This window comes from Amphibalanus amphitrite, unplaced genomic scaffold (genome assembly GCF_019059575.1).
Source record: "Amphibalanus amphitrite isolate SeventyFive unplaced genomic scaffold, NRLGWU_Aamphi_draft 001194F_arrow, whole genome shotgun sequence".
Lineage (NCBI taxonomy): Eukaryota > Metazoa > Arthropoda > Thecostraca > Balanomorpha > Balanidae > Amphibalanus > Amphibalanus amphitrite.
The window spans coordinates 62,501-76,019 of NW_024882688.1; the positions used below are offsets into that span (position 1 = coordinate 62,501).

At 46.1% G+C, this 13,519-nt stretch overlaps 1 protein-coding gene across 2 annotated transcripts in view; it reads right to left on the reverse strand.

Annotated features, from left to right (window-relative positions):
• LOC122371007 (protein stum homolog) overlaps positions 1–13,519 on the reverse strand; it is a 34,082-nt gene that overhangs the window by 7,909 nt on the left and 12,654 nt on the right. For both annotated transcript variants that reach the window (XM_043347040.1, XM_043347039.1), the window contains one exon: positions 11,316–11,489. In XM_043347040.1, the coding sequence (XP_043202975.1) occupies positions 11,316–11,489 (174 nt within the window). The remainder of the gene's footprint in view (positions 1–11,315; positions 11,490–13,519) is intronic.

Here is a 13,519-nt window from a genome sequence, read left to right on the forward strand (position 1 = left end):
AAGGACCAAAAGCCTTCCTTCATTGTCCGAAAACCGCTGACAGTTGATAGCTCAATGACGCTAGAGCCGTGCATAAGGAGGCGTGAAAACACTCTCCTCATCTCGATCTATTACGAGAGGACCATGTCATGGCGTGAGAAAGGTGTTCTCAAAATAGATGACACTGTATGAATGAGTAAATAATTCGCGCCCCGTTGGGCTATTGGCGGACCCTACCACCAGAGGCCTGTTTCACTAACAAATAAAACTTGTATTTACAAAGAAAAAGCTTGAGTTTACAAGAAATAATTACCAGCATTTGAGATTTGGATTTCACGAAACCTTTGAACATGAATTTTGAGTTTAAAATTTGCAAACTTTTGTACAAGAAAAAGTTTGCTAGAAAACATGGGAATCGCAAACTTTCTGTTTCACGAAGACCAGAAACTTGAAAGAAAACATCGTAATTACAAACCTAATATTCCAGTGGTCCTGACGTTCGGAATTTTGATACTTTTTGTGCAATAATGCAAAACAGTCATATATTTAGAACAACTTGCTTTGTTGAGTCGTTTCATGCTCAATTTTTACTTAGCACACACCCTAAGAAGCAAAATAATCGGTACTAAAATATCAAATATCGTCATGTTTTGTCATTCGCGCGCCATAATTGCATTCAACAGTCTTCTGCTGTCAAATGTTTTGCGTGTTATTTTTTTTCAATAAAGGACAATGTGAACTATCATTTATATCTTTTTCCAACAGCATCACTATTTATAATTTAATTAAGTAGCTTTTGACATAAATACTAGACAATATTTGATACAAAGAAGCAATATCTTTAACATGCTATAGTTCTTGATTAAAAACAATTTTACTGTTTACAAGTTTATTTGCAAACATTTTCTTATCGGAGGTGCCACTGGCGATGAAGCTTAGTGAAATCGGTTTTTACGTAGTTGGTAAAAATACTTATGAATTGTAAACTACAAACACTTGTAAATACAAGTTTTTAGTGAAACAGGCCTCTGATGGGTGGTGCAGCCGTTTCGTCCTCCATCTGAGATCTCGGAAAGTTCCCGACCGATTTTGAAAATTCGAAGAACGTTCGATAGCCCCACCAGGGGCTATCGAACCTTGTTACCAGGTTTCGTTGACCTAGGTGCAACCAATGACGTCACAAGTCAGGTCAAAGGTTGCATTTTTTCACCAATTTAGTCTAAGGAATGCGTTACAGTCAGTTAACACATCAAATAAAAGGCATGCTATCGAAAAACATCGATGGAGCGTGGTTGCCCAATACATATGTTGCCTAAAGAGGTCACTGATGCCAGGTCAGGTCAAAGAGGTCAGGTCACTAAGGGTCACAATATGAACCCAACTATGCTAATTGCTAGGGTCGCGTGATACATGTTTTATGGTCAATTTTAAATTTAAAATTCAATGGTGTGGGCTAGACGGCCATTGGGGCCGGTTTAGATTACGTTCTGGTGGAAGTCAGGTCAAGGTCAGGCAAAAAAAGGTTAAATTTCAGAGTTGATATTTTGCATAAAAGGGGTATCTATTCGATGCAGCTCATCACGGCAAATCCAATGGTGGTCTTTGGCTTGCTCTGTGTGTTCTGTGACGGCTAAAAATTGAGTTTGAAAATTTTACGTAATACATTTTGAGTTGTGTTTTTTTTTTGCCATAATTTTGCTAAAAATGGAGCTGTCGAGTTTAAGTTTGGCATATCTAGAGCAAATAGTTCTATAACATATATTCCAGCTTTAATTTTGAATGTTGTTGGTATTTTCGGGGTGTTATACTTCTTTAGTTTTGATGGTCGAAATCATTTTTTGTTTAGAAATCAGAGTTGGCAGTTTTGTAGCGCTGTTTATTTTACATATTTTTTATCTTGAATACCTATTTTTTGTTATCTTCAAAACTGTAAGCGTGACAGCTCTTCCCGCTAAACCTTTTATTGGGTCGAAAATGACAGAACATGACGTCACTCTGACGTCATTTGTGACTAACCTTTCATAAGAGCTCTGGAAAAATTTGGTCACAAAGTGTAAAATGATGCCCGGAGGGGTCTTGAAAGTTTGGTGGCGACCTACGCTATAATTTAGGAGATATCGACTGAAAAGGAGATGGGGCTCTTTCGCGCCCCCCCCCCCCCCCAACGGGGCTCGAGGCTTTCAGTTGTTGCTCTCACATAACTCTTGGTTACATTACAACGTAGTGGAATTGCAAGCTTGGCAATATAAGCTTCCTGCCAGCGCCGGACCCGAGTTTAAACATGCAGGCTGAATGTTAACATTTGACTTTTAAATTTTTACCGTTGAGGTTTTTAGAAGTTTCAAGTTGTATGAACTGTTCAGCTCCTTTTTTGGTCCATCACAGCGGGCTTGTATGTCATTTGTCAATCAAAATCGAATTAAAAACTTTTTATTGGGTCTGGTTATCTCGCCAACTTCTTAACTGAATCGTTTAGTAGCTTTTGATTGGGCAATGCCCACGTTGTCTGTCAAACTTTTCGTGTCAACGAGAAGAGGCTGCTGACATCGTTTGTCGTGGTTAGATAATACCACGTCTCAGTGTGGCTGCTCGATCGCACTTTCCCTGGCCCACTTCTCCCACCAGGCTAGGCTTTGCCCGGCACAGCCGTCGCCTCAGTGCCTCGGGCGGTGACCCGGTCAAAGGGGCTCACAATTCGTATGGTGCCGTGGCTCTCAAACCAACACAGAACAGTGAAACGCACAGGCTTACCTTCCATGTAAGGCGAACGGCTGATTCTGGCGCCGGGGCTTCATTCATGCTAAAGCGCCCAATCACAGCGCCGCATTTCAGTTAGTGTCGGGCGCAAAAGCTACTATGCTCCGCCCCTCCATCACGTGACCCTGCCCTCACGTGGCCTCAGTCACGTGGTGTTTCCACTTCTTGGCGCATGGCGGCGCTAGTCTCGCAAGGGCGGTGGTAGCTTGCTCCCCCGCCGTCCGGGGGTGATGGGTAGCAAGTGCTGGTGACTGTACGTACAGTCACCAGCACTTGCTACCCATCACCCCCGGACGGCGGGGGAGCAAGCTACCACCGCCCTTGCGAGACTAGCGCCGCCATGCGCCAAGAAGTGGAAACACCACGTGACTGAGGCCACGTGAGGGCAGGGTCACGTGATGGAGGGGCGGAGCATAGCAGCTTTTTCGCCCGACACTAACTGAAATGCGGTGCTGTGATTGGGCGCCTTAGCATGAATGAAGCCCCGGCGCCAGAATCAGCCGTTCGCCTTATATCCCTCGCCCGCACATGCCATTTTCCCATCCTAGAACGCACATGGGGGGGGGGGGGTGGTTGCCACCCCCCCCCGCGCCATTTCGTTCCTGTTGGAGATAGAGCTTAGCAGTAAAGACCAAAAAGATTCTTTGGGAAGAGACAAATCCAATGATACCCAGTTTTACCTTCTCAGGTCAGTCATTGACCATCCAGGTCAGGTCAAACTAAAAAATGTTGCTGTTTTGGGTCACCGTTGGATATCAAGTGTGCTGCTTAGCAAATACCGATGACGATGCTGTTTTCTGGTGCCAAGCCAGCTAGAACCTCTTTGTCACACTACCCGACCAGAATTTTGCTGCTGAGGTCATTTCAGGTCAAGTTAGGTCAAGGTCAATTATATGTGTTTGTATGTCTGTGTGTGTCTGTGTGTATACTGATGTGTGCACCGATTGTTTTTGGGTCCATATTACATGAAATCATGATCTGAGAAGCTTTTACCAACAATGCAGTCAAAAAACTTCAAAAAAAGTAAATTCAGCTTGCCTAAAACGCAATTATCTTAGATGACCTAGGTTGACCTTGACCCTGACCTTGACCCCTGTACATCGTCGAACAACATGTTCCATGATAGGTGGGAGGTAAGACTGGCAAAAAAAAGCCGAAATCAGGGTGTCAAAAGCTCATAAGACCCATGGCAAACGCAAGATGTTGAGAATTGGCCATTTGGGTCATGACATGACCTGAAAAACAAGGTCATATCTCCCAAACCAAAAATCACAGAAACTTGAAATTTTCAGTGGACATCAAGAAAGGATAGAGGAGCAGCTATACGAAAAATCAGCCTTCTAGCTCTAAAAATGTTGAGTGCAGAGCAGAAAGACTACCTGGGGGGGGGGGTGGCAACCACCCCCCCCATGTGCGGGCGAGGGATATGGAAGGTTAGCCTGTGTGTTTCACCGTTCTGTGTTGGTTTGAGAGCCACGGCACCATACGAATTGTGAGCCCCTTTGAACGGGTCACCGCCCGAGGCACTGAGGCGACGGCTGTGCGGGCTGTGCCGGGCAAAACCTAGCCTGGTGGGAGAGGTGGGCCAGGGAAAGTGCGATCGAGCAGCCACACTGGGACGTGGATTGGTATTATCTAACCGCGACAAACGATGTCAGCAGCCTCTTCTCGTTGACACAAAAAGTTTGACAGACAACGTGGGCAGTGCCCAATCAAAAGCTACTAAACGATTCAGTTAAGAATTTGGCGAGATAACCAGACCCAATAAAAAGTTTTTAATTCGATTTTGATTGACAAATGACACACAAGCCCGCTGTGATGGACCAAAAAAGGAGCTGAACAGTTCATACAACTTCTAAAAAGCTCAACGGTAAAAATTTTAAAGTCAAATGTTAAAATTCAGCCTGCATGTTTAAACTCGGGTCCGGCGCTGGCAGGAAGCTTATATTGCCACTTGCAATTCCACTACGTTGTAATATAACCAAGAGTTATGTGAGAGCAACAACTGAAAGCCTCGAGCCCCGTTGGGGGGAGGGGGCGCGAAACAGCCCCCTCTCCTTTTCAGTCGATATCTCCTAAAGTATAGCGTAGGTCGCCACCAAACTTTCAAGACCTCTCCGGGCATCATTTTTACACCTTGTGACCAAATTTTTCCAGAGCTCTTATAAGAGGTCAGTCACAAATGACGTCAGAGTGACGTCATGTTCTGTCATTTTCGACCCAATAAAAGGTTTAGCGGGAAGAGCTGTCACGCTTACAGTTTTGAAGATAACAAAAAATATTCAAGATAAAAAAGATGTAAAATAAACAGCACCACAAAACTGCTAACTCTGATTTCTAAACAAAAATTTAGTTCGACCATCAAAACTATAGAAGTATAACACCCCGAAAATACCAACAACATTCAAAATTAAAGCTGGAATATACAGGATGATTCATAGCCATGTGACCTATTTAGTTGATCTCTCTTGAGAAGAGGATTGCATATTTCCGCGTGAAATTTCACGTGCTAGTAGAAAATTTTATGAAGTTTTGTTCTATCTTGTTCTGGTCAGTGTGTATCGCTCAAGATGTCCACAGCGCAGCAAAAAGTAAAAATGTGTAATTTGTATAGGTTAACGCAGTCTGTCAAGCAAACACAAAAAATGCCATTGGAAGCTGCTTTGGTTCCATTTCCTTAGGAATGTGGTGCGTCCGCGCCATCGCCAACTTTAGCCCTCGCCGGCCGAGGGCACCCGCCCCCCCCCCCATAGGGTTTTTTCGCGATAGCTCCAAACACGCTGGCGATAGAGAGCTGAAACTTGGCATACCTGACCTTTGATCCAAGCCGCATCTTTTGACACCAACCGCATTTTTGGATCAGGTCAGGTCACTGACCTATGACGTCATAAGTGAACCTCTGCACGGTCTTCAGATGTCGCAACTTCGCAACGCCCTCACTGCCAGAGGAGATGTCACAGGGAAATGAAACTTGCAGGATCTAGTATCCATTATGAGTCTCACAACTTGTATATCTCGGATTTTTCCTAAAGGTCATATGAGGTCAGGTCATTTTCGTGACCTCACCATTATAAGTCAATGGGGAAAAATGAAAACTGCTATTCTGGCGCCGGGAACGATCTCCAACTATCTCAAGCACACAGAATCGTGATTTGATGCACTCCTTGCAAGGTAAGATGCGTCACTTTTGCAATGTTGACCTTCCGTGACGTCATTTATGACGTCATCAAGGTCATATTAGTTTTTCGTCAATAACTCCCGACCAAATTGAGCTAGCGAGTCGAGAAAGCCACCAATGGACTCAGGAAGACCTGCCAAATCGAATGATATGCGACATGACCTCTTTCGACCAACTTCGTGACCTGGGGGTGCTGACCTGACCTTGACCTGAGGTCAACACCCTAAGTTGACCTGACCCGAACAAAAAGTATATCATTCGACGCGCCTGAGCGAGGCGAACACGATGCTGCCAAAATCGCGGCTCTGCGGCCGTTTTTTGCGAAGTTATTCACCAAAAACTGAACCGTACCCTGGGGCACTTGACCTGACCTCAGAGGTCACCGGTTGACCTAGGACCTTAAAATCGGGTACCAATCTCTGCGTCTCGTAACGGCGCACACGCTCGTTTTTTCCGCGACGCGCTAGCTCCACCAGGGGCGAAACGGCGAGGGGGGGTCGTCCCCGCCCCCCCCCCCCTCGGCCGGCGCGTATGTAGAAAACCAATAGGTCCGGCGAGGGTTAGGCTCTGGTGCTTGAGTGCATCCGTCGTCGAGGTGATCATTTTGAGTATCTTGTCTAAAAGAAGTGTGAGAGTCAAACACAAAGATGTTTCTGCACGTCTGAGGGCTTTCACCCAAGGGAAACTCCAAAGAATAGCCACCTGGACTATTTGCTTATTTCCATTTTATGTCTAATAAATGTGTTTTGTTGTTGTTTGTTGTAAGAAGATAACAATTCATATAATCGTTAATCAATTCAAAGCAGAGGGCACGGTTCAATGATAAACACGGCACAAAAAATGGTAAGCAAACCCTGGAAAGTTGATTTCAAAGAGCGCTGAGGTCAGGTGGGCGCCACACTCGCCGGAGCTCAACGTCGTGGAATTTTTCCTCTGGGGCTATGCAAAGTCCGAGGTCTATGTATGAGGAGAGTCCCCAGGATATTCTGGGGCTGAAGGATGACATTGGCAGCTGCTTTGGTTCCATTTCCTTAGGAATGTGGTGCGTCCGCGCCATCGCCAACTTTAGGCTCTGGTGCTGGAGTGCATCCGTCGTCGAGGTGGTCAGTCTAAAAGAAGTGTGAGAGTCAAAGGAAAAGTGTATGTGACTGATGCTATACATGGATCAAAACTTCAGATTTGGCTGTTTAATATGGTACTTGGCAATGGCATGTAACACGAATGCATGTCCTGTAGTTTTCATTTATTTTCGGTCACACGGCTATGGATCACCCTACATTATAGAACTATCTGCTCTAGATATGCCAAACTTAAACTCGATAGCTCCATTTTTAGCAAAGTTATGGCAAAAAAAAAACACTTCTCAAAATGTATTACGTAAAATTTTCAACCTCAATTTTTAGCCGTCACAGAACACACAGAGCAAGCCAAAGACCACCATTGGATTTCCCGTGATGAGCTGCATCGAATAGATACCCCTTTTATGCAAAATATGAACTCTGAAATTTAACCTTTTTTGACCTAACCTTGACCTGACCTCCACCAGAACGCAATCTTAACCGGCCCCAATGGCCGTCTAGCCCACACCATTGAATTTTAAATGTAAAATTGACCATAAAACATGTATCACGTGACCCTAGCAATTAGCATAGTTGGGTTCATATTGTGACCCTTAGTGACCTGACCTCTGTGACCTGACCTGGCATCAGTGACCTCTTTAGGCAACATATGTATTGGGCAACCACGCTCCATCGATTTTTTCGATAACATGCCTTTTATTTGATGTGTTAACTGACTGTAACGCATTCCTTAGACTAAATGGGTGAAAAATGCAACATTTGACCTGACCTGTGACATCATGGGTTGCACCTAGGTCAACGAAACCTGGTAACAAGGTAGTTCCCTGGTGGGGCTATCGAACGTTCTTCGAATTTTCAAAATCGGTCGGTAACTTTCCGAGATCTCAGGTGGAGGACGAAACGGCTGCACCACCCCATCAGGTGGTAGGGTCCGCCAATAACACAACGGGGCGCGAATTATTTACTCATTCATACAGTGTCATCTATTTTGAGAACACCTTTCTCACGCCCTGACATGGTCCTCTCGTAATAGATCGAGATGAGGAGAGTGTTTTCACGCCTCCTTATGCACGGCTCTAGTGTCATTGAGCTATCAACTGTCAGCGGTTTTCGGACAATGAAGGAAGGCTTTTGGTCGTTTTTAGGTAAGGTCTTGGGTCAGATCATTTCAGTGGCGGATCCAGAGGGGGGGGGGCATGGGGGCCATTCTCCCCCCCCTTGGGTCTCCCGGGGCCCATCACGGAGTTTTTTTTTTTAATTCATCACGGAGGCCACCGACGGGAGCTTTAACCCAGAGGTCTCCTAAGGGGGCACCATCCAGGTCTATCGGAATAGGGTACCGTTTTCGGGGTCTCCCGGAGGCCCATTTCTGTCCCTCGCCTCGTTTTTTTTAGCTAAGTTTAGTCTTTTAGTTTTTAGTTTAATATTGTCCATTTATTTCCATCCCGAGGTCCGCGGGGCACCATCTCGAGTTCTCAGCTGGCACTATCCCGAGTTCTCCGCGAGCACCATCCCAAGGTCGGTGAGGGCACCATCTTGAGGGTCCGGGGCACCATCCCAAGGTCTCCGGCGGCACCATCGCGAGGTCTGGGGGCACCATCTCGAAGTCTCCGAGGGCACCATTCCAAGTTTCCAGCGGCACTTTTCCGAAATCCGAGGTCTGAAGGAGCACTCTCCCCGGGTCTGAGAGGGCACCATCTCGAAGTCTCAGGGGCACCATCCCAAGGTCTCAGGGGCACCATTCCGAGGTCTCAGGGGCACCATCCCGAGGTCTCAGGGGCCGTTTGATCCGCGCCGTCCTGGGGGGAGTTTTTACGCCCCCCCCCCCTAGGTTTTTCGCGAATATCTAAAAAACGGCGACGCGTAGCGCCGCTGTTTTAGATACACCCGCTCCGACATCTTCTTCGCACATGCTATGAAAATTTCAGATCCCGGTCATTCAAGGTCAGGTCACCAGGTAACGTTAAGTGACCTTACCTCAGAAAAAGTTAGAAAGCTCGCTGTGGCTACACCGACTGAGCGATCACTTTTAAACTTTCAGTACTTGCTTAGAGTAACAGTATGTATAAAATGGACATCTCGGATTTTTTTCTATATCTGTGAGTTGTGACCTAAGGTCAGTTCAATTTTACGACTGCTCCATATAAATCAATGGGAGAAAATTGAAATGAGCCTCTTTTGGCCGAATGTCGTTCTACACCCTCTCAAACATCGGTTCATATGTAAACATGACACTCTGAATCGGGAAATTGCACCTGTGCCCCCTTTGTGTGCCCCTGAGGTCATCTCAGGTCATGAAAGGTCTTCAGCAGTTTTTTTTACTATAACTTTTGATTTGACAGAGATGTGCTAGAGCGGTGAAAGCACGGGGGCTAAACCGTTGATCTGAGGTCAAATTTGAAGTCAATCAGAGCGGTGCCCTCTGGGGGCTAAACCGTTTATCTGAGGTCAAATTTGATGATATGTTGGCGAAAGAGCGTTAAAAGAGCTATCGAATGCGCTTTTCCACGGCGCTGTAGCTCTATTGGTTCCAGAGTTAGTCGTCGGGTGTTTAAAATCGTTGAAATCGACAAAATTTGACCTTTGATGAACTCTGGTGACCTGACCTTTGCCCTGAACTTAAAATGACAGAGTGTTTTCCTTCTTATTTTTGACGCTCTTTCGATTGCCGCTTACCGCGTGTCGCAACGTGGCCCAGGAGCTGAGTTAGACGGAGGGGCGTGAAACACCCCCCCCCCCTCAGCACTCGACGGAAAGTTCATGCCATCAACACGGCTCGGGTGAATTGTTATGTTAGCTAGCTCCTGTTGTAAGCTGTGGAGTCGTGGAGCTGATCTTGAAGGAACTGGGCCTAACATTTTCATAGCAAACGTAAAAAGAATGTTTAATAGGTGATGCAAAAAATAGCATCTCTTTTATGAAATATTTGCGAAACCCTCAACATCATCCCCATTAGTGCCGAGCTGCCAACGACGACCATAAAAAGTCACCATCCCGTCAGCGTTTGTTTATCATAAGGATGCTAAGATTTAATTTTCAATCCGAAGCTGAAATGATGGAAAGCAAATTTACATTTTACATACGAAACAAGCTGACACATTTAAATATTTTCTCTCTCGCTCCCCCTCACTGATTTACCAATTACCCTCTCTCTCATTTTACCCTCCCTGGTTTTCCTTTTCTGTCTCTGTTTTCTCTCCTCCCGTCCTTATCCCTTCCCTCCAGTCTTTCTTCTCTCTCTCTCTCTCTCTCTCTCTCTCTCTCTCTCTCTCTCTCTCTCTCTCTCTCTCTCTCTCTCTCTCTCTCTCTCTCTCTCTCTCTCTCTCTCTCTCTCTCTCTCTCTCTCTCTCTCTCTCTCTCTCTCTCTCCTCTCTCTCTCTTCTCTCTCTCTCTCTCAACTCTCTCTCTCTCTCCCCTCTATCTCTCTTCCCTCTATCTCTCTCCCTTTCTCCTTCTCTCTCCCTCTCTCTCCCTCTCTCCCTCCCTCTCTCGCTCTCCCTCCCTCTCTCGCTCTCCCTCTCTCCCTCTCCCTCTCCCTCTCTCCCTCTCTCTCCCTCTCCCTCTCTTTCTCTCTCTCTCTCTCTTTTCTCACAATATTCTCGACTGCCACAGCGCTGTAGAACTTGTTTCCAGACAGGTCCAGGCGCTCCCCACTCCGCAGGCCCCAGCCCACACGGCCCAACCGCCCAAACACCCTCCGGCGGATGACCTCTGACCTCGGCGACCTGACCCCAGCCGACCGATCGCGTCCCTCTCCACGCCTCCGCCCCGCTTCCCCCACTACAACTGCGTAGTAATTGTAGCGTGTGCAAAGGTCACGTGACATTATTTACTTCTGCGGTTTGTTCGGCTGACAAGAGATGGCACTAGTGGTCTGTGGATCAGAGGCGGGGCTAGGTTCTACGACTTCTTGGGGCAACTTTAGGGCAGAAAAGACGTTTTTTGGCTCCTCATCCCAAAATGCTTCGAACATACAAAAACAAGTTAGATATTCGAAAATCGGAGGACCAAACCGATCGTTTGACGTATCTTGCTCGACTGAGAATTGATTGGTCTTCAAACTACTGAGCAAAAACGAGGTGATTAGTAGCAAGTGCTGGTGACTGTACTTAGCGGTGCACCCTTGTCTGCAGCCACCACCTCATTCATTTGGACTATTTTTTTTTAAAAAATATATATATATATTTAAAAGAATAAGAAAGTTGCTTTCTTTATGGACTTAACCATCATTTCATCACATCCACCTCTTGCTTTTTATTCAATGTCCAATCAATCACGACAAAGTCAGACCGCTTGACCCCCGGCTCCCTTCAAAAACTCACTGGACTCCTGCACGAAAGCGACGCCCCACTTGATGCTCCAGATCCAGCCGACCACGATAGGCAGCGTGATGAGCTGCAGCAGGCCGGTGAGCAGGGACCAGCAGAGCGTCTCACGGCGCGTGGGGTACTCGCTGGGACCCCAGCAGAACACCATCAGACCCGAGAGGAACGTCCCTGGAGGCACAGTGAGGTCAGAGGGTGGTTAGATGAGGGATGTCATGCATTCTATAGTAAAATTATCAACATTTACTTTTCGACCTGCTCAGTTAGCCACTTTCGTAAATGCGACTCGACGTTAATTGGCGTTCATTTCAAAATTTAGGGCCGTCCAACTTATTAATTAAAATGTTCACTGGCTTACATTTAACTGTTGCTAAGTTCTGCTGCCGTCACATTTATTGAATTTATGTGTGTATGGTGGAATAATATGGGTGTGGAATAATAAGGAATAATGGAATAATATATGGAATATATGGAATATATGTGGAATAATTTGGGAATAACATGGGGTAGAGACTTCCACTGGCGTCCAATTGGCGTCTAACTGAGCAGACGTCCAAGTTGGCGTCTAACTTGGCGTCTAACTGTTGGACGGAGACTTCCAAGCTAGACGAGTCTAAAGTTAGCTGTAGCCAGATAGACGCAGCCCCCGTCCAGCTAGACGCGTTTAAGACTTAAACGCGTCTAGCTAGACGCGAAATAGAAGCCTCCACCTATAGCGACTTATCGTTTTGTGAATAACCATTTCCTCTGGTTCTCATTCAGTGCAGCTTTTAGCCGCCTGTTTTACATCTGAGCGAAGTAATTAATTTGATGTCGGCAGGTCTGGCTGCCATTCAAATCACCTGTTGGCGTCTGACTGTCACGTCTGTCAGCGGATCGAACAATATGACACGACGCCCTCGTATACTTCCTAACGCCATAGAATCAATTAGGATGCAAATGGATCCAGCGTGCACGTAAAAGACTCGAAGGCACTCTGTCTATACAAGGCTCGGAAATTGCGAGGCCTTTGTAAAATCTTGCGATGCTCACTATGCTGAGCTAAGGCTCTTTTCAACAACATTTGTATAAGCTGTCGCCAGATAGCCGACTCGTCACAGTTTCATTCGGCGTTGAATAGCCGTCCAAGCCGGGCGTTTGCGCGTTTATTTGCAAGATAACTTTTTGCCCAGCTTGTCAATGAAATCTAGTCACACCGCTGTGTGCGCGCATCAGTGTCAATTTGAGCATCTTTGTGTATGTGCATTGTGCCGTGCTACAGCTGTTGCGTCGTTCTTCCAATGTGTTTACGAGCAGCAGCGAATGCCCCGGATGAGACACGTCCGGACTAATTCAAATGTGACGGTGACCTCTATCAGCACATCTGTTTACATGTAACCCGCCACAAAACAGCGTAACTAGCATGTTGCGCGACACGTGCAACCCAAAAGTAGAGGCTCATTATGTAGCCTGGTACCGGTGCCACTGAAAAGAAATATCACACGTGTGTGCGCGTCGGGGGCCAGTTGAGCCAGCAAAAAGGGGCGGCCAATCTGACCACTTGTGTTCGTTGTCAGTTGGCCCGGGCCGTGGCCTCGGTGCATGGCTGCGTGAGCCATCGAGTCCCTAGCCGGCCTGCTGGCAGGCGGCAACTACATACCGCACGGCTGCCTAACCCAATCGGCCGCTGTCTATTCAAATGACTGTCAAATGACGGACAAACGTCTGTCCGGTGGCTGTCTGATACACAAACGTCGTCTGGCGCGGACAAAAATGTCTGTCATAGCTCGCTTACAGACAAAAAGTTTGGATGGCTGAGAAAAAAAAAATAGTCGCTACCTGTGAACAAAGTAAACAAATATAATGCAAACCAATGAAGTACGCCAATGGAACAGCAAGTTGAACATTTTCCTCCCTCCCTTTTTTCATTATTGTATGTGTTTTACTCAGAAGTCATTTTAGTTAGTCCCATATTTGGAAAATACTTAAGCTAATTGAATATCTAAATCCAAGCCAATCAAAGGCTTCGTCAAATTATCTACTGCAACCAAATGACATTAATGTAATCTAGACGGCTCTAAAGGCTGGTGGTATATTGAAGACTCATTGTCTTAATCGTTTGGTGGTTCTGTCATCCTACTCATTTTCGAAGAGCTAAAAATCATATCGCGATTTAATCTAGGTTGATGAACCAACTAAATTTGGTCGACCGTTGCATTAGG